Here is a 25,936-nt window from a genome sequence, read left to right as displayed (position 1 = left end):
GCCTATAGTCCCAGCTACTTGGGAGGCTGAGGCAAGAGAATCACTTAAGCCCAAGAGTTTGAGGTTGCTGTGAGCTGTGATACCACAGCACGCTACTGAGGGTGACAAAGTGAGACTCTATCTTGAAAAAAAAAAGTTCCCAAATATTTGGAAATTAAAAAACAAACTGAGTTACTTATGGGTCATAGGTCAAAGAAAAAATTCGGAGGGGAATTTGAAAGTCTCTCTGAATTAAAACAAAATCACATCAAAGTTTGGGCAGTGCAGTAAAAGCAGTTCAGAGAAAAGAAGAAAGAAAGAAAAGGAACCATTCACATTTCCACTGTAAGAGGCTAGGAACAAAGGAGAAAATTAAATCCAAAGTTGGTTCTTTGAAAAGATTAATAAGTCTAGTCTGCTAGTCTGCCAGCAAGACTTACCAAGAAGAGAGAAACAGAAACAGAGAGAAAGAGAGAATTAAAATGTGGATGGACGTGACATGGTAGTGATCCCATAGAGGTCTCTCTGCAGTAGTCCCTCCCAGGATAACTAGGACTATCAGTTACCAGTTATCTCAGCCACTTCTGAGACCACATCTAGCCAGGCCTGGCCTCATGGCCTATTCACCTACAATGTCAAGTGAGGGACCAGATGGCCCCTTAACTCTATAATCATTATACTGTACTTCTCTAGCAGCCTGGGGGTGGTATTCCAGTGGCCTTTAAGTTGGGGTCTGCTGATTGCTAGCCTACCAGCATTTGGGGGGCATGGAAGCCCAGGCACACCAATGCCCTTTCCTACTCCTATCCCATGACTTGGACAAACCCTTTTTCCATTCCCTCTATCACTGCAGTCATAGTCTGATGGAGAAAGGGATACAGGACAACTGCTGTTTGGGGAGGATCCTCTGAAGGGAGAAGGCCTGGGAATTTCCTGGAGAAAGGGACATTTGCCATGAGCTGGCAGAGGCAGAGAGCTGGGCAAGAGCATGCATGTCTCTTTCACAGCAGGGGAAGGGGCATAGTTTGAACTTTGTCCCAAGAGCCATGGGGAGTTGGGTTAACAACTTAACAAGGAATGCCACTCTGTGGGAAGATGGGAAGATAAATGAAATGGGAGAGGTCGGGAGCTGCGATCTCGGGGAGGAGGCTGGCAGGGATGCAGGGTCTGAGACAGACCCCCAGCTTCTCCTTCCCAGGCTACTTCTCACCTGCGGAGGAGAAGGTGAAAGGGTTCTGGGGGCATAGCAGGGCCATCTCCTGCATCCCGTAGGGTGAGAGAAGATGGCGAGCCCAGGGAAGCTGCCTTCTTCAAGGGGTCCTAATTGTAGCAAGGGAGTGGTAGGGCCCCCCTTCACCCCTCCCACCCCATGCACAAATCAGAGTCTGTCTGTTGGAGCCCAGAGGATGCTAGTCCCCAGCAGAACTTGCACTGAAGTGCAGCCACAATGACTTGGATAGGCAAGGCTCAAGGGCTGGGAGGTCACAGGGTTGCACTATGGAGCCCCCAGAGGTAATGCAGGACCCCGGGAGGTCTAGGACAGAGGTTCTAAGGCTGATCACTACTGAGTGCTCCTTTTCCAGTCCTGGGTTCAGAGGGCACTAACACTTGCATTTTCTCTTAGAGGGGCATCTAAGGGCTTGGGGCAGGACCACTGCTTGTCCAAGCCCAAATCCTAGCCTCCTCCCAACTGCCCTGCTGCTCAGGAGGAATTGCCCCCTGGCCCGCGGCCCTGATCCATATTCATGGAAGGCCTAGGGCCAGGGTGACACAAGCCTGCTTGCTGTTTCCTAGCTTGAATCCCTTACATGGCACCTAAGATGAGGTCCAAATTCCTTGAAGAGGGTACCTCAGCCCCTATGCAGACCCTGCCTCACTTCCACAACCACCTCAAGTATGGTGGCACCTGTGGCTCAAAGGAGTAGAGCGCCGGCCCCATATACCAGAGGTGGCGGGTTCAAACCTGGCCCTGGCCAAAAACTGCAAAAAAAAAAAAAAAAAAGTTAGTTCAAGTATGCCTGGCTCACTCTCCCTACCGGGAACTCCCTTCCTTCAGAGTTCCTGCCCCTATCCTACACAGACTTGAATGCCAGGCTACCTAGGTCTGACTAGAAGATGCATGCCTACATTGTGTGGGTGCTCACTTTATTTATTTTGAGACAGAGTCTCAAGCCATTACCCTGGGTAGAGTGCTGTGACACCACAGCAACCTCAAACTCTTGGGCTTAAGCGACTCTCTTGCCTCAGCCTCCAAGTAGCTGAGACTACAGGCGCCCACCACAATGCCAGGCTATTTTTTGGTTGTAGTTGTCATTGCTGTTTGGCAGGCCCAGGCTGGATTCGAACCCACCAGCTCCAGTGTACATAGCTGGCACCCTAGCCGCTAAGCTACAAGTGCCGAGCTAGATGATGACTTTAGTAAAATAAAATTGGAATTTCATTCGCAGGCCATATGATTCCTTTCTTCAGTCATAACTGACTTTAGGTGGGGGTTTGAGGAAGCCATCAACCTGTCTGAGCCCTGCCAGCCCCTCTGCTGTCAGCCTGCAACAGATTATTTGCTCTCCATGTTACCCAAACTACATATTGCCACATTCTTTTCAGCCTCAGGACCTTTGCACATGCTGTTCCTTTGCCTAGAATTTTCTCTTGTCCCTCTTATACATAAATAACACCTATTTGTCCATTTCCCCAGAAAAACCTCTGATTAGGTCATATGTTCCTTAGAATGTGTGCTCAGCATTGTGTCTTTTTCTAGCTGGAACTTTTTTGTCACCCTGGATAGAGTGCATGGCATTGTAATTCACAGCAACCTCAAACTCTGGTGCTCAAGCAATAATTCTCTTGCCTCAGCCTCCTGAGTAGCTGGGCCTACAGGCACTGGCTATAACACCCAGCTAATTTTCTATTTTAAGTAGGGGTCTCACTTTTGCTCAGGCTATTCTCCAACTCCTGAGTTTAGGTGATCCACATGCCTCATCCTCCCAGAGTGCTAGGATTACAGGCATGAGCCACTGTGCCTTGCCAGAGCTGGAACTCTTTGTGTGATTACTATATTGGTCTCTTTCCCTCAAGGCTGAGCTCTGCAAAGGCAGGGACCATATCTATTTCTGTCCATTGTTGTACAGTGCAGCCTCCAGTGCAGTGTCGGCTGTCTTATAAGTGACAGGTGAACAGATAGATGGATTGTCCTACGTAGCAGTTCTTGCCTGAACATGTCAGTGATTCCACTGGGCATGTCTCTTAGAGAAACTCCAAGGTTTTGTGCAAGGAACTGAGATCTACTGGACATGAGCCTCTGTTTACCAAGATTCTCTTTGCAAAGATTCTATCTTCTGCCTTCTCTCCCCTCTCTACTTTCTAGGCACTGGTGCAGACTAAGGCCCCACCCTGCTTCAGCTGCTTTAACCTTCTTGGGACACCTGCTGGTGCTGCATCACGTCTAAGAAGAGTTTTTGTTTATTTGTTAAATGGGGGTAAAAAGAGCCTAGCGGGTGCAGCGGCTCACGCCAGCAATCCTACCAATCTGGGAGGCTGAGGAGGGTAGATCAGAAGTCAGGAGTTTGGGGTGGCGCTGTGGCTCAAAGGAGTAAGGCGCCAGCCCCATATGCCGGAGGTGGCAGGTTCAAACCCGGCCCAGGCCAAAAACTGCAAAAAAAAAAAAAAAAAATTTTCAATTAATTTATTTTCTTCTTTTTAAAAAAAAAAAAAAGAAGTCAGAAGTTTGAGACCAGCCTGAGCAAGAGCAAGAGCAAGAACCCGTCTCTATTAAAAACAGAAAAACTGGGGCTTGGCGCCTGTGGCTCAAGCGGCTAAGGTGCCAGCCACATACACCTGAGCTGGCAGGTTCGAATCCAGCCTGGGACCGCCAAACACAATGATGGCTGCAATCAAAAAATAGCTGGGTGTTGTGGCAGGCACCTGTAGTCTCAGCTACTTGGGAGGCAGAGGCAGGAGACTCGCTTGAGCCCAGGAGTTGGAGGTTGCTGTGAGCTGTGATGCCATAGCACTCTATCCAGGGCAACAGCTTGAGGCTCTGTCTCAAAAAACAAAACAACCAACTGGGGGGTAGCACTTGTGGCTCAAGGAGTATGGCGCTGGCCCCATATACTGGGGGTGGTAGGTTCAAGCCCGGCCCCAGACAAAACTGCCAAAAAAGAAAAAGAAAAACTAGGGCAGTGCCTGTGGTCAGTGAGTAGGGTGCCAGCCCCATATACCAAGGGTGGTGGGTTTGAACCTGCTCCTGCCAAACTGCAACAAAAAATAGCCATGCGTTATGGTGGGTGCCTGTAGTCCCAGCTACTCTGGAGGCTGAGGCAAGAGAATCGCCTAAGCCCAAGAGCTGGAGGTTGCTGTGAGCTGTGATGCTACAGCACTCTACTGAGGGTGAGAAAGTGAGGCTCTGTTTTAAGAAAAAAAAAAAAATAGAAAAACTGGGCTGGGCATGGTGGCTCACGCCTGTAATCCCAGCACTTGGGAGGCTGATGTGGGTGGATTGCCTAAGCTCACAGGTTCCAGACCAGCCTGAGCCAGTGTGAGGCCTTGTCTCTAAAAATAGCTGGGCGTTTTGGCTTGTGCCTGTAGTTCTACCTACTTAGGACACTGAGGCAAGAGAATCGCTTAAGCCCAGGAATTTGAGGTTGCTATGAGCTGTGACACCATGGCACTCTACCAAGAGTGACGAAGTGATATTCTGCCTCAAAAAAAAAAAAAAAAGAAAAAGAAAAAAAGAGAAAGAAAAAAGAAAATTAGGCAGTCACCATGGCGGGTGCCTGTATACCCAGCTACTCTGCAAGTGCTGTGAGCTATGATGATGCCATGGCACTCTCCCCAGGGCGACAGAGTGAGACACTGTCTCAAAAAATTTTTTTTGTAAAGGGCCGGGCGCCGTGGCTCACCCTGTAATCTTAGCACTCTGGGAAGGCTGAGGTGGGTGGACTGCCTGAGCTCACAAGTTCGAGACCAGCCTGAGCTGGGTGGTGAGCGCCTGTAGCTATTTGGGAGGCTGAGGCAAGAGGATCGCTTAAGTCCAAGAGTTTGAGGTTGATGTGAGCTGTGATGCCACGGCACTCTACTGAGGGTGACAAAGTGAAACTCTTGTCTCAAAAGAAAATAAATAAAAAAAAATTTTTTTAAAAGAAGGTTCCTGGACTCTGAATAAAAAACACCAGGGGCTTGTCTGGGAAGCAAAAGCCTGCCTTTGGCTACACCTGCCTTAGAGATGGGCAGCTCTTTCCTGCTGGGCACTACATACTCATTGACTCTGCTCCTCCAACAACGCTGTTGCAGGGCTCCCCAGTTCCAGAGTAATATACAGTTGAGACATCAATTTAGTAGGCTCCAGAGTCAAGAGAGTCTCTACTCCCAGTTTCTCATGTGGAGTTTGCCTGGCCAGGTTCTTGGGTGGATGCTGGTGCCCTTCGTGAGCTGGGTGGCCTGGGGGCAGGACCAGGGTTTCCATTCTTGAAACTTCACCAGTCTACTCCGTTGACTCCAGAGCCTACTAAAAAGCCAGTTCGCCTGCTTCCAGCGGATATCCTGGCTTGGAAGCTGGTACCCTACTGACGTTTTCAAAGCAACAATAGCTTCCTTGCAGATGAGAGGGAGCCAGGAGACTGCTCCCAATCCACACAATAGGATGCTAAGGCCCAGCGGGAAACCTTCGGGGCTCAAATGGCAGGCCTGGGTAGGGAGAGAGTAGCAAGAGCGGGAGCAGAGGCCGCCGACCCTCCGCCTGCGCCTGCGCACTGCGGCCCTGTTCCTGGTTCAACCCCGCCCCCATCGTTCAGGTTTTCAAATTTGAAACCTGCTCCTTTTCCCGCCCGACCGTGTGGACTAGCGGCGGGAGAGGGCGGGGCTCCATGCGGGCCAATGGTGCCTCAGGGTCTCCCTGGCCTCTCCCTGACGATGACGACAGGGAGTCCAGGCAAATGAACAAGCGGCGCCCGGCTAGCCACGCCCCGTGGCGCCCACGTGCAGCGTCTGAGGCTGGGGCCTCTCAGGGACCACCTGGCTGCCAAAGCGCCACTCTTGTGTGCTGGGCTCTTGCCACCAGCACCGGGCTAGAAACGGAGGCCCGAGGACGCCAAGGAACCGGCGTGGGGTGGTGGGGCGAAGCGGGCAAGACGCAGCACCCCTCAAGCCCGGGGGGTCGCCCTACGACTGGGCCTGGAGCGGGCTCCTGTACCTGTCTAGGAGAATTCGAGGCCACTCGCGGGTGTGGAGGGCTCGCGGAGGGAGGACTGTGGTTCACCGGCGCATTCCAGAGGGGTGGGGCCAAGAGCTGGGCGCTGCCGCGGGCGGGGCGTCTGGGGGCGGGGCCCGGCCCCTGTGTTTGTTGCACCGTGTCAGTTACATTGTAACAAAAGTGGTGCAGCCACTGCTCCAGCGGGCTTCCCAGATCAGCCTCCCGCCAGCTGTCGCCGACATGGAACCCGTGGCCAGTAACATCCAGGTTCTGTTGCAGGCGGCAGAGTTCCTGGAGCGCCGTGAGAGAGGTGAGAAAGAAAACCCTTGGCTAGATTCCGGTGACACGCGCCTGGACTGGACTTGGCTCCCAATTTGAAGGATGCATGGCCCTAGGGCAATAGCCCTGGGGCGCCCTGCCCTCAACTTGAGAGGAGTCCGTGGGCAGTCGGGCTGGGAGGGATTGGGGAAATGTTCCTGACGCCAAAAACCTTTCCTTGATGCTTCTGCTGGGATTGGGTCCAGCTCTCCTCTGACACCGGCAGGGGCTCTCTCTGGCAGAGGCTGAGCACGGCTATGCGTCCTTGTGCCCACACCGCAGTCCGGGTCCTATCCACAGGAGGAAGAAGCGACCCCCTCAAACTCCTGATGCGCTGGACAGTGGGCGGTGAGGAAGGCCAGGGCTGCGGGTACTGGAGGGAATGGACTCTGTCCTCATTGGGCCCTTACTCTGCCCATTACCTCCCTGTTGCTTGCACCTTTGGGGCTAGGTACCAGACATTCAAAGCCCTCCTGCCATCTCTGCATTCCCCAAACACACACCTTGCTGTTCACTCAAGGAGGATTTTTTTTTTTTTGAGACAGAGTCTCATTATGTCCTCCTCAGTAGAGTGCTGTGACGTCATAGCGCACAGCAACCTCAAACTCTTGGGCTTAAGCGATTCTCTTGCCTCAGCCTTCCAAGTAGCTGGGACTACAGGCGCCCGCCACAATGCCCAATATTTTTGTTGTTGTTGCAGTCATCATTGTTTAGCTGGCCTGGGGTGGGTTCAAACCCACCAGCCTCAGTGTATGTGGCTGGCACCGTAACCACTGTGCTACAGGTGCCGAGCCTCACTCAAGGACTCTTGAGCATCTCCGATGTGAGCAAGACAGTTCTGAGTCCTGCTCTCCCTCCCATTCTCCACATAGCAGACTTCTCACCCACCCACAGCCCTCCCACTCTGCTGCATACCCTATCCCCTCTACCTTCACCACCTGTTCTGGGAAACTTCTGTTTCTGCTCTGAGCTGTCACCTCTATCCACAAAGCTCTTCCTGACTATCTGGCAGGGGGCTTTGTTTGGACCTTCAAAGCCACTTAGGTGGGCCTTTCTTAGCATTTGGCTAAGCATGTATCTCTGACTCCTCCCATCCCTGCCTAGGGGTGATGCTAATATGAGGTCCCCACAGTGGAATTTTGTGGGGTAGACAACTGTTGTGGATCCTGAGCCACTGAGAGCCCTGGGATTAGGGGGCTGCAGCTGGCCACCCCTCACGCTCCCTTTCTGGCATTGGCAGGTCTGTGCACAATGAGCTGGAGAAGCGCAGGTGAGTCCCAGCCCTGTCCTGACAGTATCAGACCCCATGGACCACCTCCCTCTGGCCTTCCCTCCCCTAACATCCCTCAGACCAGCAAGGTGGGGGTAGCACTGCCCTCCATACCCCTTCCCCTGCAGGAGGGCCCAGCTGAAACGATGCCTGGAGCGGCTGAAGCAGCAGATGCCCCTGGGGACTGACTGTGCCCGATATACCACACTGAGTCTGCTGCGCCGTGCCCGGATGCACATCCAGGTATGGAGCCACGTGGGCCAGCTTGCCAGGATTTGTGGAGAAGTGTAATATGGAGGGGCTGGGTGGAACTGGAGAAAAAGACCTGGGATCATAATCTAACTGTGTGACTTGGTACCATTTTCTGTGCTTTTAGTTCCCAAATCTATTAAATGGAAGAAAAACAGACAATAACTCAGCGGGTCATTCTGAGGCTTAAATGAGTTCAACTTATTAATGTAATAATGGGTATAATATTATTACACCCATTATTACTTAGATCTCAGCTATAAGACCTTTGTTAAGTCACTCGGTCTGTCTGAACTTCTGTTTCCTCCTTTGTTTGGGGGAGAGGGGATGGCTGTGATAGGCTTTATGTGAAGGAGGGCTAGTCCTTGCTCTTCAAGGCCTCCTGTGCAGGGGAGTCTGTCCTGATGCCACCTTGGGAGTGTCAAAGACCAGGAAGGGAAAGGACTGAGAAGCCTCCAGTCATTGGTTCCCAGGGCCCTTGCTGCTGCCTGGGCTGAGCTCCTTGCTTCCTGTGGGACAGAAGTGGGTATGCGGACTCAAAGGCCCAGGCCCGCTTGCCATGTCCGAAACACCCTTGGATATGCCAGAACTTTTCCTGCCCTGGCCCTTTTGACAGAGGAAAGCTGAGCTGGGCTAAGGGGCAGGTCACACAGCTAATGGGAAACAGATTCAAGACCCAAGCCCAGGGCCCTCCACATGCATTATTGCCTCCAAATATTTACTGAGTACCTGTTCTGTGGGCCCTATTCTGGAGTCTGTGGCAGAGACACAGACCGATAGCAAATAAGTCACAGTCCTTTAGGTGCCTGTTCATACCTTCACTGTGAATAACACTCTGGGCAGGTTATGAACCCGAGTTTCTCATGTGCAGTTTGCCTGGCCAGGTTCTTGGGTGGATGCTGGTGCCCTTCATGAGCTGGGTGGCCTGGGGGCAGGACCAGGGTTTCCATTCTTGAAATTCCACTACCCCTGTTCTAGACTAATGTCCACCAGCCTCCTTGCTTCTGGTTTTGCCTCCACTAGGCTATCTTCTAGTTTGCCCTAGAACAGCAGTTCTCAACTTGTGGGCCGTGACCCCTTTGTAACATCAAGGCATTAGGAAGATTGAGAATCACTGCCCTAGAATGATCTTCTGTTTTTTTTTTTTTTTTTTTTTGGAGATAGTCTCACTATGTTGCCCTTGGTAGAGTGTTGAGGTGTCACACCTCACAGCAACGTCAAACTCTTGGGCTTAAGTGATTATCTTGCCTCAGCCTCCTAAGTAGCTGGGACTACAGGTGCCCACCACAGTGCCTGGCTATTTTTTGTTGTAGTTGTCATTGTTTTTCAGCTGACCTGGGCCAGGTTTGACCCCTCCAGCCTCAGTGTATGTGGCTGGCACTGTAACCACTGTGCTATTGGCACCGGGTCAGAATGATCTTTGTAGTATGCAGATATGCCCAAGTCCTCCTCCTGCTAAAAACCCTCTAACAGGGGTGGCACCTGTGGCTCAAAGGAGTAGGGCACTGACCCCATATGCCAGAGGTGGTGGGTTCAAGCCCAGCCCCGGCCAAAAAAGAAAAAACCTCTAACAGCTCCTGATAGGACAAAGCCTCTTAGTTCCTTATGCTTTCTGGGAAACTCAAGGCCCCTCACAACCAGGCCTTGCCTTTAGGTTGCTATTTTGTTCTCATCTCTCCCTACTTTCCCTATTCTCCATAGAAGTAGCTGAACTCTCCCTGTTCCTCTCAGCCTTCCTCTGCTTTGCTGCTTCCTCCTCCATCTTTGCCTAGGCAGCTCCTACTCATCCTTCTATGCCCAGTCCACATGTCCCCTCAGCCCAATTCTCCTCCCCCTTTTTTTTGAGATAAGAGTCTCACTGTCACCCTGGGTAGAGTGCTGTGGCATCATATCTCACAGTGACTTCAAACTCTTGTGCTTAAGCAATCCTCTTGCCTCAACCTCCCAAGTAGCTGGGATTACAGGTGCCTGTCACCACACCCAGCTAGTTTTTCTATTTTTAATAGAGATGGGGGTCTCCATCTTGCTCAGGCTGGTCTTAAACCCCTGAGCTCAGGGGATCTACCCATTTCAGGCTCCCAGAGTACTAGGATTACAGTCGTGAACCACTGCACCTGGACAATTCTCCCCTTCTTGTTGAATGATGGAATGTAGGTATCTCCCCACTGAGGGCTCTGCCTGGAAGAGCCTTGGCTTTCTAGTTCCTGAAGCTTTGGGTTAGCAAAGCTGGGGTGGGATGGTGTGTATGTGGATTAACATAAAAAACTGGTAGCCTTTGTTTGATCTGTGGTTTTCTAGACATTTAAGTTGGTTGGCAACACTTAGAAGGATATTTGACATTAAAAAAAATCTGACTTATGGCTGGACGCAGTGGCTCACATCTGTAATCCTAGCACTCTGCAAGGCTGAGGTCGGTGGATTGCTTGAGCTCAGGAGTTCAAGACCAGACTATGCAAGAGTGAGGCTTCGTCTTTACTAAAAATAGAAAAATTAGCTGGGTGTTGTGGAGGGTGCCTGTAATCCCAGCTACTTGGGAGTTTGAGGCAGAAGAACTGCCTGAACCCTGGAGTGTGAGGTTGCTGTGAGCTAGGACACCATAGCACTCTAGCCTGGGCAACAAAGTGAGATTCTACCTAAAAAATAAAAATAAAAAATCTGACTTTTCAGGTTTTTCTCTCTCTTTTTTTTTTTCCTAGAGACAGTCTCATTTTATCACCCTCGGTAGAGTGCCATGGCGTCACACAGCTCACAGCAACCTCCAGCTCCTGGGCTTAGGCGATTCTCTAGCTTCAGTCTCACTACAGGCACCTGCCACAATATATGGGGCCAGCGCCCTACCCACTGAACCACAGGCGCCGCCCTTTTCAGGTTTCTTTTAATGCACTGGACCTGTTTGGCAGCAACTGGAGCCTGAGCCAGAGTGTGTACTCATTGGTGTGTCACAGTCCCCTAGTCCCTACTGCTCAATACCAGGGTACACCATTCCTTCACATCACTGTTAGGTCCCCTGCCTGCTCTAGATAGAGCTCTGACAGGCCATGTGTGAGTTAAGGGCAGGAGGGGTTGGCTTCCTGGAGGATGTGGGGACAACCTCTGAGGCCCAGATTAGTCAACAACCCCACCCCACCCCATCTGGTGCCAAGTGGTGCTAGGTTGAGGCCCAAGCCCCCAAAAGTTGACCAGCCCCTTGCTCCTTACGGCAGAAGCTGCAGGAGCAGGAGCGGTGGGCGCAGCAGCTCAAGGAGAAGCTGCGTGGCGAGCAGCAGAGCCTGCAGCTGCAGCTGGAGCAGCTCCGAGGGCCAGTGGGGGCGGGCGAGCGAGAGCGGCTGCGCACCGACAGCCTCGACTCCTCAGGCCTCTCCTCGGAGCGCTCGGACTCCGACCAAGGTGAGTGACCTCAGGCTGGGGGGCCGCATGGCCATCTGGGCAGGCCACGTCTTCTGACTGGACCCTCCCTGTGCAGAGGAACTGGAGGTGGACGTGGAGAGCCTGGTGTTTGGGGGTGAAGCTGAGCTGCTGCAGGGCTTCAGCGCCAGCCAGGAGCACAGCTACTCGCACAGCGCAGGCGCCTGGCTCTGATGTGCTACCCCAGGTCGGGCCTCTGCCCTGACCACCCTCTGCTGGCACTGGGCAGATTCTGCCAGGCAAGATTCCTCTCCAGGCCTCAAGGGCTGCTCAAGAGTCACCTGTTGAAATGGACTGAAAGGACGCTTGGTGTGGGAACTGGTGCTCCTTTCATACTGTGCTGCTGCCAGGCAGTTGCTCCAGTGGGACTAGGGTAGGACTCTTACCCCCCACCCCTAGCCCTGCTGCGTGAGCAGCTAGAGCCTAAGCTACCTTTATAGACAATTTTTTTTTTTTTTTTTTGTAGCACATGGCTCTGCTGCCCCCATAGGGACTGGGAAATCTCTTGGTCCTTCTAGTCCTTTCCTGGACAAGATCCCCTGGCCTTTGTCCCACATAGACTTTAAGTATTTTCATTAAAAGCCTCTTTCATAACTTCTCCACCCATGGTCTTACCTGATGAAAATAGGGGAACTCTCAACCACAAACTGAGAAAGAAGAAATGAGACCAGCAGCCACTGACACCACTACCAGGCAGACAGTACACATTCAGTCCCCACTTGGAGGCTGTCTACACGAAAGGTGGAACCGGGGCTAAGTGATGTTGACTTGCCTGAGGTCCAAAGCCAGTTAACAGTGGAGTCTAGATTCAAACGGAAGACCTTCTGACTCCAGAGCTGGGGCTGATTGAATTCAACAAATATTTATTGAGTGCCTATTATGTGCTAGATATTGTTCCAGGTACTTGGGACACATAAGAGAACAAAACAAAGAACCCTGCCCTCATGGAGCTTACAGTCTAGCATTTATTGCCACTTTACCTGCATATGGTCTGTGACCAGGGGTAAGTCACCATATCTCTGTCCTCAGCTGCCCAACAGGGGGATAGCAGGCCTGGCTCAAGACATGAATAACATGCCTGGTGTACTATAGATGCCAAATTGGACACCCACCGCCCAGATAGAGAACAGGGCTGGAAGTTGATTTTTAATAATAGAATATAATGGGAAGAGGGCAGAGACAGTTGAGCCGAGTAATCTGGTGTGCTGTGGTGGTTGTAGGCTGGCTACACAAATTGTTGCTGCTGCTGTTGCTTCTTGGTGGCTGCCTTGTTGGCTAGGTCCTTGGCCTTCTCTGTAGCTGCCAGTGCTGTCTCCTTTGCCTTCTCTTTGGCTTCTTTGGCTGTCTCAACAAGTGTTTTGGAAGGGGCCTCACCTGTAGCACAGGGCAGGGGGCTGGCTTTAGATGATTCCTGAAAGACCCACCTAATCGCCCTTCCCCATGACATTAAGAGGCTCCCCAAACAGTATCCAAACTCTCACCCTGCAGCTTGGCCAAGATGTATTCAAAACCTTTCATAGTCTTGGTCACATTGCTTTTGAACCGGGCAAGACCAAATTCCTGGCAAAAGATGAAAAAAGGGAAGTATTCTGAGCTACTGACTGACCCCATGCCAGCCCCAGAGCCCCCACAATAATCCTCACCTGGACAGCCCTGGAGACACCAAATAAGCTAGAAGAGACCCAGGCTTCTCGACGGATTTCAGTCCAGCCACTGTTGTCAGAGTTCACATAGTAAACACATCGTTCCTCCACCACCTGTGCAGGGAATCAGGCCAGCAACAATCACAGTGGAGTCCTTCCCTTTTCCTACTTGCACATAAATTTGACCCCATTTCTTCATGAGGGGAAACAATACGACATAAATCTGTTCTTTCCCTATGGCCAAAGTGGCATTCACAGATTGAGAGCAGGAAGGCCATAAAAAACATCATTTTGCTCTCTGAGACTTCACTTCTGACATGGTCTCTTAAGCTCAGTAGACAGCATTCCAGCTTGTCCTGGCCCACGGTTTTGTTTGTACTTTTATAACTAGACATGCACAATGTTTTTAGCCTGCCATTCATCTACTGTAGCTATTAAACTTCCTGACAGTGCAAATAAAAATGAATGTTCCATAATCATCAGTTTCCATTATCACATGAGAAAATGTGAACTACTATTTCCAGGAGAAAGACATAACAGGCACTTCTTACAGCTGGATCACTTAGTAATTTACCAGCTACAGAGGTGATACCATCAGGTTACTATCTGAGATGACTTTAGAAAGCTTGAGGCAGACTGGGGTACCCACTCACTCTGACCTTGCAGGACACACCTCTCTCTGAATCCCACTTCCCTCTCTGAATAACAGAGAGGTTTTGTTAAGATAAACTGGAAAAAAAAAAGAGTTCTCTGAAAGATTTCAGGGTATTCACACGTGAGAAGATACTATAGTATGTTCTTTAAACCACAGGTTTTCAAGTATTTTTAAAAGCAAGAGATCAAGGTGTGCAGAACCCCCTTTCCGAAAATCTCCAGCAAAAATGCATTAGGCAATACAAAGTAAGAGTGCAACTCCTCTAATCAAAGTGGGACAAGGGGCCCCAAACCTCTCTCCCTGAGGCACATCTAAGACTTCTGTTTGGAAACCACTGCCCCCTCCCACAGTATTCCTGTGGATCTAATCTATATGTGTGCTGCACCTGATGTGTGTGCTTTGTCTTTAGTACTTACAACAACTCTGAAGATAGATACCCTTTCCCCACTGTATGAATGAGTCAAAGACAAGATCCAGAGAGGCTGACCAGTTGAAAAGAAGATAATCAGAGGTTGTCCTCTATAGCTATCACTCCCTAGTAGCCCAGACCTGCCTCAGACCACAGAAACTCCCTCATGGCTCTCTAGGCATGTGTACTTCTGAGGGAACAAAATGGAGGAGTTGTCTCACCATCAGCCGGGCGTGGTTGATGTTCCAGGTGAAGGTGGTCATGGTCTGATTCTGTGGGTCCACAATAGAGTCCTCCAGGATGTACACTGAGTGAGCAACATTGGCAGGAAACAGTCGCTCAGCCCAGCGGGGCATCCTGTTGGTCTTGGTCAGGAGTCGCCGTGACAGGAGTTTCTGGTCAGGGGTCACCTCCCGATGTACTATGTCTTCCGTCAAGACATGTTTGCTGCAGGTGTCAGAGTGAAGGTGACCCTCAGGAGCCTACCCTTGAGAGACTACCTGTTGGGGTTCCTGTTTGGACCCTTCCAGCCTAGACAGGCCATGCCTTCCTGCAGTCTTGCAGACAGAGTGATATGTAGCTCAGATCTGAACTAAGAGTCCCTCAAACCTAATCCAGGGTAAATTCCAACTCCCGCCTCCTCGCTGACCTGGATTCCTGGGCCTTTCAGTAGGGCTGGACCTCATGATTTATTACACCACTAGAAAGGCCACTGAAAATGTAGGCAAGCACTCGGATTTCCAACCTCAAGATGCCTTCCAACAACTGTACTGCCACGTCTTCCTGTCTAACTAACATGAAACTTACACTAAGGTCTCAAATAAACCACTGCCCAGGCCCAGCTTCCTTCCAGGATCTCGCAGGCCTGGCCTTGCTGCTTCCTTGTCAAGGTCTCTGGGCCCTAAAGACCGCCACGGTTCCAGCGATACCCTACGACGAACTCGACGTCAAGTCATACCTGGTCCCATTACTCGGGGGTCACCCACACTTGGATCTTTAGGGTCTTTGGGCCCTAAAGACCGCCATGGTTCCAGCGATACCCTACGACGAACTCGACGTCAAGTCATACCTGGCCCCATTACTCGGGAGTCACCCACACTTGGATCTCCAAATAGCGAGGTGTGGAAGGGGCTGCTCTTCCAAGAACCACATACCTATAAGGATTCGGGTACCGCTGCCAAAAGGCAGCGAACACTTGGTCCCACGAACTCCGGAGCACGCTCTGGCCCAGGAAATACTTCACCATCGTCCTGGCCGGGGGGGCTCAGCACCCGCACAGCATTAGGGGTACGGAGCCCAGGGTGGGGCTCGTGGTGGCCGGCCCGGGTTCGGTGCACGCCCACTGCCAGGCTAGCAGCTCAGTGACCACCACTGGACCGCGCCTCAGCCGCCCCAGCCGCCATGAGTTGTCCGAGTCCGCGCTACTTCCGGCGCAGCTGCTCGGTCCACAGCACTTCCGGCTCTGGAGTCACATGACCGAACGGTCCCGCCCCCCCCTCGCCCCTTCCCGCGGTAGTTGCGGCGCGGTAGGTCTGATCCCCGCCTAAGAGGAGTCTGGGTTCGGTTAGGAAGCTCGGCCGGAGCGGAGCCCAAGCCTGGCAGACAAGCGAGTGAGCAGAAGGGCGAGCGAGTGACGGAGCGGAGAGCTGCACGGCGGCGTGCAGCGCTCTTAAGGACGCCGTCCTGCACGCTCCAGGCCGCCTTAGGTCTTGGGGGACATCTAACGATAATCGGTGCCTGGGGCAAAAGACCGGGGCATAACGTTTGCTGCCAGAGTACGAGGCCACTACTCTACTTCGAGCCCGACACGCTTGCGGTCAGGGTCTAAGGCTTGGGCGCTGCCAGGACCGAGCGGAGATCTGGGTTTGCCTCCCGTCCCCGCTCAGGACCCTGACGTGGGTGAGGCGGCCCCGGGAGCATGAGCGGGCAGCGCGTGGACGTCAAGGTGGTGATGCTGGGCAAGGAGTACGTGGGCAAGACAAGCCTAGTGGAGCGATACGTGCACGACCGCTTTTTGGTGGGGCCCTATCAGAACGTGAGTGCACCCGCCGGGGCCAGGCACGAGTGGGAAGGGGCCAACTTAACATTCGCGGCCCTGATTCTTTCCCTCTTTTTGCAGACTATAGGGGCTGCCTTCGTGGCCAAGGTAATGTCTGTCGGAGATCGGACAGTGACTTTGGGTATTTGGGTAAGTCCCTTGGGCTTCTGTTGGGGAAACTTACTGCTTGACCTGTGGCCTCAGAGACGTCATGTCTATTATGTAGACCCGTTTCCTCATAAGGAAAATGGGGGTTTGGAGGACTGGGCCTTAGTTTGATTAGGGCCAGGACTGAGCCGCCCCTTGCCCTTTAGGACACAGCAGGCTCTGAGCGCTACGAGGCCATGAGCAGAATATACTATCGGGGTGCTAAGGCTGCCATCGTGTGCTATGGTAAGGGAGGTTCTGGGCTTTTCCTCAAGTAAGAAGGGTTGGGTGGCAGGTTGGCTTCAGAGAACAGTCCTGACCCTTGTTTGTGTCTCCTGCATGCCTCATACTAAGACCTCACAGACAGCAGCAGTTTTGAGCGAGCAAAGTTCTGGGTGAAGGAACTGCAAAACCTAGAGGAGGTAGGTGGCCAGAACTCACCAGAAGACCAGGGGCTCAGGCTTTGTCAGTGGTGACCCTGGCCTTGTCTTCTGTCCCAGAGCTGTCAAATCTACTTATGTGGCACCAAGAGTGACCTGCTGGAGGAGGATCGGCGGCGGCGGCGAGTGGACTTCCATGATGTTCAAGACTATGCAGACAGTAGCTATTTTTTTAGCCCGTTGGGGGGTAGGGAAGGGTGGCTGCCTGCGTGGGTTACAGGAAACCTCAGTTATCATGGCATTATGCCCTAGAAGAGTTTTCTGGTCTCCTTGAACTGTGGGGTCGAGGAGACTCCCTAAACTGCTAGCCTTCCCCTTTGTATTTGTTTACCTGAGGCTTTTGGTCATTCTCTTTACAGATATCAAAGCTCAGCTCTTTGAAACATCCAGCAAGACTGGCCAGAGTGTGGGTGAGTGCTATCTTGGGCCTCACAGCAGGAATACCAGAACAAGCAGAATAGAGCCTAGACTGCTGGGTCACTGGGAGATCCCAGGGCTACTGGCATTGGGCCCTCACTGATCATTTTTTCTGCTAGATGAACTCTTCCAGAAAGTGGCAGAGGATTACGTCAGTGTGGCTGCTTTCCAGGTGATGACAGGTGTGTGCTTCCCTAGCCTTTACAGACTTCCCGTAGGCCTATACCACCTGGCCCTCTTTACCAGTTACCTGAACCTCCTAACAGAATGGTGCCAAGCTGCCACTTCTCTCTTTGACAGAGGACAAGGGCGTTGATTTGGGCCAGAAGGCAAACCCCTACTTCTACAGCTGTTGTCATCACTGAATCACCACTCACCTGGCCTGGGAGATTTAAAGGAATTCCCCAGAGTTTCTGGACTCAGCTCATCTGGGCTTGGGTGGTCAAATGTCTGAGCTACCCCAGGTCCCCATGGCAGCAGAGGTGGTACCTGCCTGTGCTGGCCCATGGAACAGAGGCAGCATTGGGCTAACTGTGGGTATGAGGAGGGATAAGGGCTGATTTGGACCCCAGGCTTCTGCCCTGGAAAGCACTTTTGTCTGCAGATTCTTTAAGTGGCTTCTGATCTGTAAATAAAATCAATACACTGTGAATTACATTCAGCCCCTTTCCCTGCTGTGTGATTAGGTGTTAATACACCTAGTTTTTTCTGGAGCCACTTGGCTGGCCTTCTTGTATTAAGACTCCCTGATCTCTTATTTTCCTTTGGAAACTAAATTTTCCTTTGGAAACTAAAACTTTGGCCCAGGACTATAGCTGAGACATTAGAGAAACAAGGTAAGAGGCTATGGATGGGCAGCTCAAAGCTCATAATTCCTTTTGGGTGCCAAGAATAGCACTCAAGTTGTGTCTGGAGATAAAAGGGTCAAACACTCCTACCTCAAGACAGGTTGATCTGGTTGGCTCTATTGCATCTGTCACGTTTAGATCTATGAGTCAGCCCTGTGATTCAGGTCCTGAGCTTCCTAGTGACATCCTACAATGTGGTTTAATAGTTCTGCAGGACAGAAAGGTCTTACGGATCCAAATTTAGGTCAAATTCAGCTATTAATTTGGAAAAGGGGCTTGAGCTTCTCATCTGTAAAATGAGCTACTACATAGCCCAAGGATTGTAAAGATCTTAACTCTAGTACTAAATGGGTTTTCCCATTCTTCCCGAGGGCTTTTTCCTGAAAGGGCACGAAGTTCAGGACTAAGTCAGAAGGGGAGGCAAACTCCCAAGGTTTCCCCAAAGTGTTAGGCCTTGAAGGTTCAAACTTTTCTAAAGGATCAGGTGTTATTGTAAACAGGGTCAGCACATCCCCTTCAGCCAAAAGGGAATGTATTTATTTGCCTCTGCTTTCTTGCTTGTAGTCTTACTTGGGCAGAACCCTCTTGCATAACCCCCAATACCTGCCTCTGAAGAATTTAAACCTTAGCCAATTGGGTCAGACTTTACATGCACAGATATAAAAAGTGCTTTGGATACACTTCCTTTTAAAAACCAATACTTCAAAATACCCTTCCCTTCATGGGTGAAGGAGGTGTCCTATGGAGGGAGATGCCAGCCACTCTCAACACAAGAGAAAGACTTAGGCAACCAGTAGTTGCTGGCAGGAAACCCACACTACTTCTATAAAGAGTGCTTAGAGGAAGGACTTAGCTCCATCATGACACCCCCGCTCCCCACCCCGGCCAAACTATTTCTGGGCTGACTTCTGCTCTCACCCCAAACCAGTCCTCCCTCCATTATGCTACATCTTCCCATGGACAATAAAATAAAACACAGGGCAAGGGCCATATGAGTAAAGTTAAACTTTACTTTACAGTATTTTCTATATACAAAGAATTACAGTACATGTTTATGGGGACTCCTAGCATAGGGTTCCCCTTATTTTCACTAGGAGTTTCACTTACAGCTGACAATCTTTGGGGGCAGGGGCAAAAAAACTAATGATAGACCTTGGCTGGCCACCCCCACCACAGTCCTTTCTTAAAAATATAAAGATAAATCTCTATCATCAGCTTGTTTCTTTGCCAAGACCTAGGAAGCTGCACTTCCATGAGCTCCTGTGTGTTGCACTCACCCATCTACACATTCTCACCTACATGCACACACAGGCAGCGCCCACCTCAGACCTGGAGATGGCCTGCCCTGCCCTGCCTCTGGAAGTCTAAAGCACCAGAACCATTCATTTCTGTTTCTATTTCTTGTCCACCAAGCTTTCCTTACCTTCCAGGGCCTTAGACCTGAAGCCTCCCAATAGCCTGATGTTTTGAAAGTTATAGGAAAGCAGCTCTAGAGAAGGGACATGTGCTGTTTTTGCTTATACAAGAAACACTTCTGAGGATGTAGATTTCTAATTAAAATAAATTCTTTCCACTTACTTAGAAAATATTACCCTTAATCTTCATAAGCAAGAGGTGCTTCCATGAGAATGGAAGAGGTAGAGAGGGGCAGAAGGGAACTGCGGGAGACCCAACGCCCAGAGCTCTCTATCAATCTGTTCCAGGCAGTGTGGATGGAGGCTTTGGATAAGGTGACCCCAACCCAGAGAAACTTAATGGCCACCTTCACCAAGATAGATTTCTCCCACCATTGCACTGGGCTACACCTTCACCCATTACACAGGGCTGGGTGAAAGTTTCACTGAGGTTCTGCCTTCTTCCCAACAGTCTCAAAGAAACCTTTCTATGTAAAATCTCTTCCTCCCTAACAGAAACTCGAGTTTCTTAAGTCGCCAGTCCCTCAACCCTTGGCAGTGCTTTATTTATACCATGAAATTAGCACCATCATTACATTTTTTTGTGTACAGAACAATGATCTATTTTTATTTCAATTTACACTACAGCAACCTCTGGCCCTGCTGCACTGGCCCTAGGAAGCTCAGCTGAGAGCTAACTGGACACAGGCAATCAAAGTCTCATGCAGCAGCTACCTAGCTCTAAATGATCTGGAATGTCTAACACATGGAAAAGCTCAAGTGTGACTCAGTAAGGAAAGGAGCTTGAAGTAGCTCCTTTCCTGCCATTATCTCAGAGAGATTAGGATACTTGGGCCCCTCTGACCACCTGGCTGACAAACCCCAACAGGATAAAATATTTAATAATAATTTTAAAAAGCCTTAAGAGAAACCTGCCTTATTGGAGCTAAGGGGAAAACCCATCTAGGTTTCGTGCTCTCTTGATTCCTCTTTATGGGTGAAGCTGCCAGGACCATACTTCTTTCCTGCCATTCTATTCTCTGGAGATAACATCGGAACTATAACTTGGGAGTCCAGCTCCAGTGAATAGATGATGCTGAGCTGGATGAAGGATCCTAGGAACCACAGTATTGGTGAAGGATGTGAAGAATAAAATAATTATTTTTACTGATGCTAAAGATGTGGATTTAATTCAGAAAAAGATGAACACAGTGATTTAAATCATCTCAAACTTAGTAACTTTAGGGGATGGCAGACACTTAAAAACATGGACGCTCTTGTAGCAATGACAGTTGTTTTTGTATTAGACTGGGTCGGTTCCAGCAGGAGAAGCAAATGGGGCCCTAAATAAAATTTCAACAGTTACCATATCTTTTCTCCTGACTTAATAGGGTTAGGAAGGGCATTGGTTTTATACCTACCCACAAGCATTTCTTTTTTTTCTTTGAGACAAGAGCCTCAAGCTGTTGCCCTGGATAAAGTGCTGTGATGTCACAGCTCACAGCAACCTCAAACTCTCAGGCTAAAGTGATTCTCTTGCCTCAGCCTCCCAAGTAGCTGGGACTACAGGCGCCTGCCACAACGCCCGGCTATTTTTTGTTGCAATTATCATTGTTGTTTGGTGGGCCAGGGCTGGATTCGAACCCGCCAGCTCTAGTGTACATGGCTGGCACCTTAGCTGCTTGAGCTAAAGGCGCCGCACCACCCACAAGCATTTCAACCTTTTGCTTGCCCCTGGAAAGGCTTCCTGGTGAGCTGGCTCAGAGGCAGACGCTTGAGATCTCAATTTCCAAGCACTTACCCAAATAAACAAATATCCTACACAATGATTAGAAGTATCTAAAGATTTCCTTTTAAATGCAATTCACACCACTTTGGAAAAAAGGTCTCATTACAAGCTTCAAGAGAAGTCTCACAGGGCTGGCAAGATCACGCCTTCCCTACTTTCATACAAGAGTCTCATTTCCCAACAGTTCTGACTCTGCTTCTCATCGGATAGTGATTACTTTTACGATTATAATAATCTAGTACCAGATGCTCACATCAGTGGGCCTAATAACTCACATTGCTAGTTTCCATGCAATGGCCCTGAACAGAAGAAACTTCCCTGTTCATCCAGATGAAAAAACTGCTCCCTCAAACCAAATACGGCTCAGAAGCTACTTTTCTAGGCAGGTATAGAATGAAGCCTCCAGTGAATGGTGGAGAATGAAAAGAGAACCAAAATGAAACCACAAAAGCAACCAACTGTGGCCCCCTTTCCCTCACCCTGTCTTGTCCTGTGAGACATACCTAGACCACTGTCAAGTCAATTACCTACCAAAGCCTACTTCAGAGAAGCTACTTAAGGATCAAACTTCTCCACTTAAAATTTTTACATAGCCTGCACAGACCCCCCTAAAAAAATTCACAGTTTATTTCATGAAAACAAAGAGCTACGGTAATTTAACACACAACATAGTGAAAGGAGATTCTGACAGTGCAGTGCAGAAATATTTTTCTGATCACAACTACAGATGACAGGAGAAAGGGCACAGGACTGGCACCAAGCAAACCCTACTCATACAACCTAAGAGATTAGGGAAAGGGACTTACTAGCTGCAGTTATATACTTATTATTCTCACACATGATAAATACTTAATATAATGAACTTTAATGTTCTGAGTGAATTTAAAAATATCTTTTTCATGGTTTAAAATTATTTTAAAAGAAAATAAGATGCTTTACGTTTTCTCTTCCTTTTGAACAAAGAGCTTTTCCTCTTTGATGATGTGGGAAGAGAGGATGAAAGGGGAGAACTAGGCAGGTGGAATTCACAGAGGAGATTCCGAGGTCTCGGTGAAATGCAGGGAGAGGCCCCTAAACTTGGGACAACCCTGCCCAGCCTCGTCCCTCTGCCTGAGTTCATGCGTCTCAACTTCAGAGACAGACTTTGGGAAATAAAAGCAGTTTCTATTTTTAATCTTTATATAAAGCGCAAATGCTTCTATAACAACTGTTGTTCCCTCCTTGGAAGGTGATGGGAGTAACCTCAATAGGAACTTGGGATAGGAAGTCAGGACCAAATACAGAATCCTATTGAGGGTATAAAAGCCATAATTGAGACAGACTGGCCAGGAGACCTTTGGGCCAAGGGATGGCCTGTTGGCTAAAGCTGCTGGCTAAGTTGGCAAAGCAGAGAGGTAAATGTTGGTCTAAGGACAAAGGATGGGTGGGTGAGTAGGAGGAAACTAGCCAAACAGCACTTCCTGTTGGCAGTCAGTGAGCTGGGTGAATGGTAGGGCAGGGTAGCACCAACAGATTTCCCAGCCCTTGGGCCCCAGCTCAGGGCAGCAGTAACAGATAATCAGCAGTTACGAGGAGTCACCTCTTAGCCTGGACATTGTTCTAAACACTACGTCTTGCCCTTAGAGGATGGGTTCTGGCTTGCCTTTAAGCTAAGTCAGTAGGCAGGTGTTCTTAGTAGAGAGCACAGCAAAATTCTAAGGGAGGTAAAGAGGAGGACATCCTCCACTCAGAAGAACAAAAAATCATGGGGCAAGTAATTCCCCATCAGGATCTGATACTCTTCCTGAAGCTGGTGTGTTGAACTTGGAGCTTGCCAGATTCCCTATGTCCACTGCCCGAGACACTGAAATCTGAAAGCACCTGAGTGTTTGGGGGTATAGGGATAGGGTAGGATTGTGTAAAAGGAGGGAAATTGGTAGAAAAGAAAGATAAGCTTGCCAATTGCCTTCTTCCACTGCTGGAAAACTATATTCTCATAGAGCCCAGCTCCTGCTAACCGCCTGTTTCTCCAAGGACAAATCTTCAGACTCTTTATACCTTAGACAGAACCAGCAGTGGCTAGCCCAGCCAGCAGCCCCATTTGGCTTTGATGCAGCACCCTTCTGTCTACAGAGAACATGTCTCTGTATGAGTGTGCATGCATACACATGCACCCATGGACACCCCAACCAGGAGACATTTACTTAACACAGCCACTTCTCGTGCCACAAAGGACATTTCAAAATGAGTCTGGAGCCCCAGGGCCCTCAGAACTTCCTATTATTTCCTGTCAAAGGTTCTTAAAAACAGCCTCGGAACCCAGGCGGGCATGTTAGACTCATAGAAATTAAGCCTTATTTATCCCTGTATCTCTCATTAGTGACTGGCACCTGGCCTAGAATACATGAATGCTCAGCAAATAACCACTAATTTGAATAAGATCAGTAACCTCCAAGGGTTCCACAAGTGTCTGCAACAGGGGTTTGTTGAGGTGGGGAAACTGTTTTGAGATCCCCTATTACCTTCCAATCTGACCAGTGGAACTGAATTCCATGCTAGACTCCAGAGTGGACTTTTATTTCACATTGACCATGTGTAAAAAAGTTGGGGAAAAAAGAGACCGAAATCTTTTTCTCTCCTTGCCTGGGGCCCACTTTTCATTCATGGTTCACACAACCCCCTACTGACTGATATCTTAAGAGTTCTGAGTGTTGGGGTATAAGGAAAAGAATAACAGTGGAAAAGTATGGGATAGATCTGTTTTTTAAGGGGGAAAAAGAAAGAAAAGATTTCCCCTTCCCAAATGGTACCCTGGGGGCAGCATGTCTGTTCATGTGATATTTACTGGTATTACTTCTGTTCTGACTCTGCACATTTGTAACTGGAAGGAGCCTGGTTAAGAGCTGGAAGTGTATTTTGCTCTGGTTTGGGGTCTTGCCCTCTTCCAAGAGACCAGCAAGTCTGTGCCAATGTCTGTGTGCTCCCAGTGGACCAACAAGACTGTGCCAGTGTCTGTCCAGCCACCATAGGCCAGAGCCCTGCCCCCGGTGAGGTTTTTCCCAGGACCCAGGGACTCTGCTCTGTGGTTGCCAACTTCTTCTCTTCAGTAGGGAGGGAGGCTGAGGTCTTCCCCAGAGACCTATAGGTCTGTCCACTCTTGGCAGCAAGTCCAGATAGTTGCTGGCCTCCAACCATCTGCTTCGCCTGCTTCCCGAGGCCCAAAGGTTGAACAGGAGGCCCTAGGCTCTGCTCAGCGCCTGAAGAAACTCTTCCTGAGGCCTGGGATGCTGGCTCATATAAAAAGGCCTTGGCAGGAGGCTGAGAAAGCAGTCTGGCCTGGGTAAGTGACTTAACAGCTTGCCAGGAGTGCTCTGAAGGGGCTGATGCTTTCCCAGGTGGCTGGAGACGAGAATCCGACATGCTGGTTTTCTCAACAGCTCGTGGCATGGGTCCCAGGCCTCTGCTGGCAGACCATGAACTCGACTCCAACACTGGCATCTTCTCGTCAGCCTGTGCTATGGCCTCATGAGGAGAAGCTGCTCGTTCCTTCTGACGAGGAGTTAGGTCTATAAGATCCATCACCAAAGCAGCTCTATTTTTGGATTGAGTATTCTGGTCCACAGGTCTCAGTGCTTTTTCTTTTGCTACCAGGGTCTGGACGACAGCTGATAGTACTTTCTCAGGAGGTGGGAGTCTCTGGGACAAAGAGGCATGGGATTTGTCAGAGGGCCTGTCTGAAGTCTGGGGTTTGGGACTGCTGCTAATTAGCAATCTGTCTGGCGGCGCAAGTCTGAGGCCAGTGGGGACTGGGGTTTTCTCCAGTGCCTGGGGCCTAGGGCTGGCAGCACCTATGGATTTATCCAGCCTTGGGTCAGCCATCCCCAGAGGTCTTTCCAGTGGTTGGGACCTGACTGAGGGTGAGGAGCTTGGGCCAGTCACTGGAGAGGGCTTGTCAGATAGCTGCGGTCTTGGTCCTGCAGGCGGCCTGTCCAGTGACCTCTGGCTGGGTATCAAGGATTGGGGTTTGGTCCCTGACCCAGCAAGGTCTCTGACCCTATCTAAAGGCTGGGTCCTAGAATCAGGTCTCTCAAGAAGTCTTTCAGGTAGCAGTGGCCTCTGACAAGTTCCTGTCAGAGCTTTTTTGGAGAGTGACAACATCTGGTTAGTGTCAGCAGGTGGTTTATCTGACATCTTGGGCTCCTGAGCAGTCGCTCCTGATGACTGCTCTGCTGGGTGAGTGCTTGGGCCTGTAGGCAGCTGTACAGGAGGCACATACTCACGGATCTCCCCTGGTTCCAGAGGGTTGGGCCCACAAGGATCATGCTCAGTACAAGACAGACGCCCATCCAGTTTGGAAATGAAAAGCATGCCTTCTCGATGTTGTTTGCAAAAGGAGCTGGGGCACATCTCACAGAAGGAGGCTGCTTCCTTCCCACAGATGTCACACTGATGCCAAGGACACTCCCATTTTCCTGAAAGCACAACAGTGAAACAAAAGCTTGAGAAAACAAGATGTATGTTAGCTGGGCCATGGTTCTGAGAAGGTCCAAATGTGAGAATATAGGTCTTCCTTCACACTGCCCCTACTTCAGAGACCTTATGCCACTCACCTGCCACAGAACTCTAGCTTCCTCTTCTAAATAGAATACATACAATGACAGCAAAGTATCATAAAACAACTAGAATTATCCTGAATAAATAAATCCGGCTCGGCGCCTATAGCTCAACCGGCTAAGGCGCCAGCCACATACACCTAAGGTGGCGGGTTC

General features: G+C 50.1%; 4 protein-coding genes across 5 annotated transcripts in view; 2 read left to right on the top strand and 2 right to left on the bottom strand.

The window, feature by feature from the left end:
* The first annotated feature begins 6,406 nt into the window (after window positions 1-6,406).
* Window positions 6,407-11,790, top strand: MXD3 (MAX dimerization protein 3). The gene is made up of 6 exons (XM_003802808.3): window positions 6,407-6,476; window positions 6,727-6,832; window positions 7,725-7,754; window positions 7,883-7,997; window positions 11,207-11,390; window positions 11,467-11,790. The coding sequence occupies exons 1-6, from the start codon at window positions 6,407-6,409 to the stop codon at window positions 11,580-11,582; spliced, it is 621 nt and encodes a 206-aa protein (XP_003802856.1). The 3' UTR covers window positions 11,583-11,790.
* A 745-nt stretch (window positions 11,791-12,535) lies between these two features.
* On the bottom strand, window positions 12,536-15,567 carry PRELID1 (PRELI domain containing 1). The gene is made up of 5 exons (XM_003802809.3): window positions 15,270-15,567; window positions 14,337-14,562; window positions 13,052-13,165; window positions 12,890-12,968; window positions 12,536-12,782 (listed from the first exon to the last, which is right to left on the bottom strand). Exons 1-5 carry the CDS (start codon window positions 15,359-15,361, stop codon window positions 12,634-12,636), a joined length of 660 nt encoding a protein of 219 aa, XP_003802857.1. The 5' UTR covers window positions 15,362-15,567; the 3' UTR covers window positions 12,536-12,633.
* Window positions 15,568-15,626: 59 nt separating this feature from the next.
* On the top strand, window positions 15,627-17,814 carry RAB24 (RAB24, member RAS oncogene family). 2 transcript variants are annotated; one of them, XM_012813386.2, is made up of 8 exons: window positions 15,627-16,150; window positions 16,235-16,303; window positions 16,468-16,546; window positions 16,655-16,722; window positions 16,801-16,900; window positions 17,100-17,150; window positions 17,277-17,339; window positions 17,461-17,812. In XM_012813386.2, exons 1-8 carry the CDS (start codon window positions 16,034-16,036, stop codon window positions 17,520-17,522), a joined length of 609 nt encoding a protein of 202 aa, XP_012668840.1. In that variant the 5' UTR covers window positions 15,627-16,033; the 3' UTR covers window positions 17,523-17,812. The 2 variants fall into 2 exon arrangements, with proteins under 2 accessions (XP_012668840.1, XP_003802855.1); XM_003802807.3 differs by having other exon boundaries at window positions 15,630-16,150; window positions 17,458-17,814.
* A 5,914-nt stretch (window positions 17,815-23,728) lies between these two features.
* LOC111722472 (histone-lysine N-methyltransferase, H3 lysine-36 and H4 lysine-20 specific-like) overlaps window positions 23,729-25,936 on the bottom strand; it is a 5,364-nt gene continuing 3,156 nt past the window's right edge. Inside the window, exon 2 of the mRNA XM_023508621.1 lies at window positions 23,729-25,639. Within this exon, the coding sequence (XP_023364389.1) occupies window positions 24,018-25,574 (1,557 nt within the window). The 5' untranslated portion in view covers window positions 25,575-25,639 and the 3' untranslated portion in view covers window positions 23,729-24,017. The remainder of the gene's footprint in view (window positions 25,640-25,936) is intronic.

Source organism: Otolemur garnettii, unplaced genomic scaffold (genome assembly GCF_000181295.1).
Source record: "Otolemur garnettii isolate 467f Iridium unplaced genomic scaffold, OtoGar3 scaffold00261, whole genome shotgun sequence".
Taxonomy (NCBI): Eukaryota; Metazoa; Chordata; class Mammalia; order Primates; family Galagidae; genus Otolemur; species Otolemur garnettii.
The sequence above is the reverse complement of the archived record's forward strand: the minus strand, read 5'-3'. Positions and strand labels throughout refer to the sequence as shown.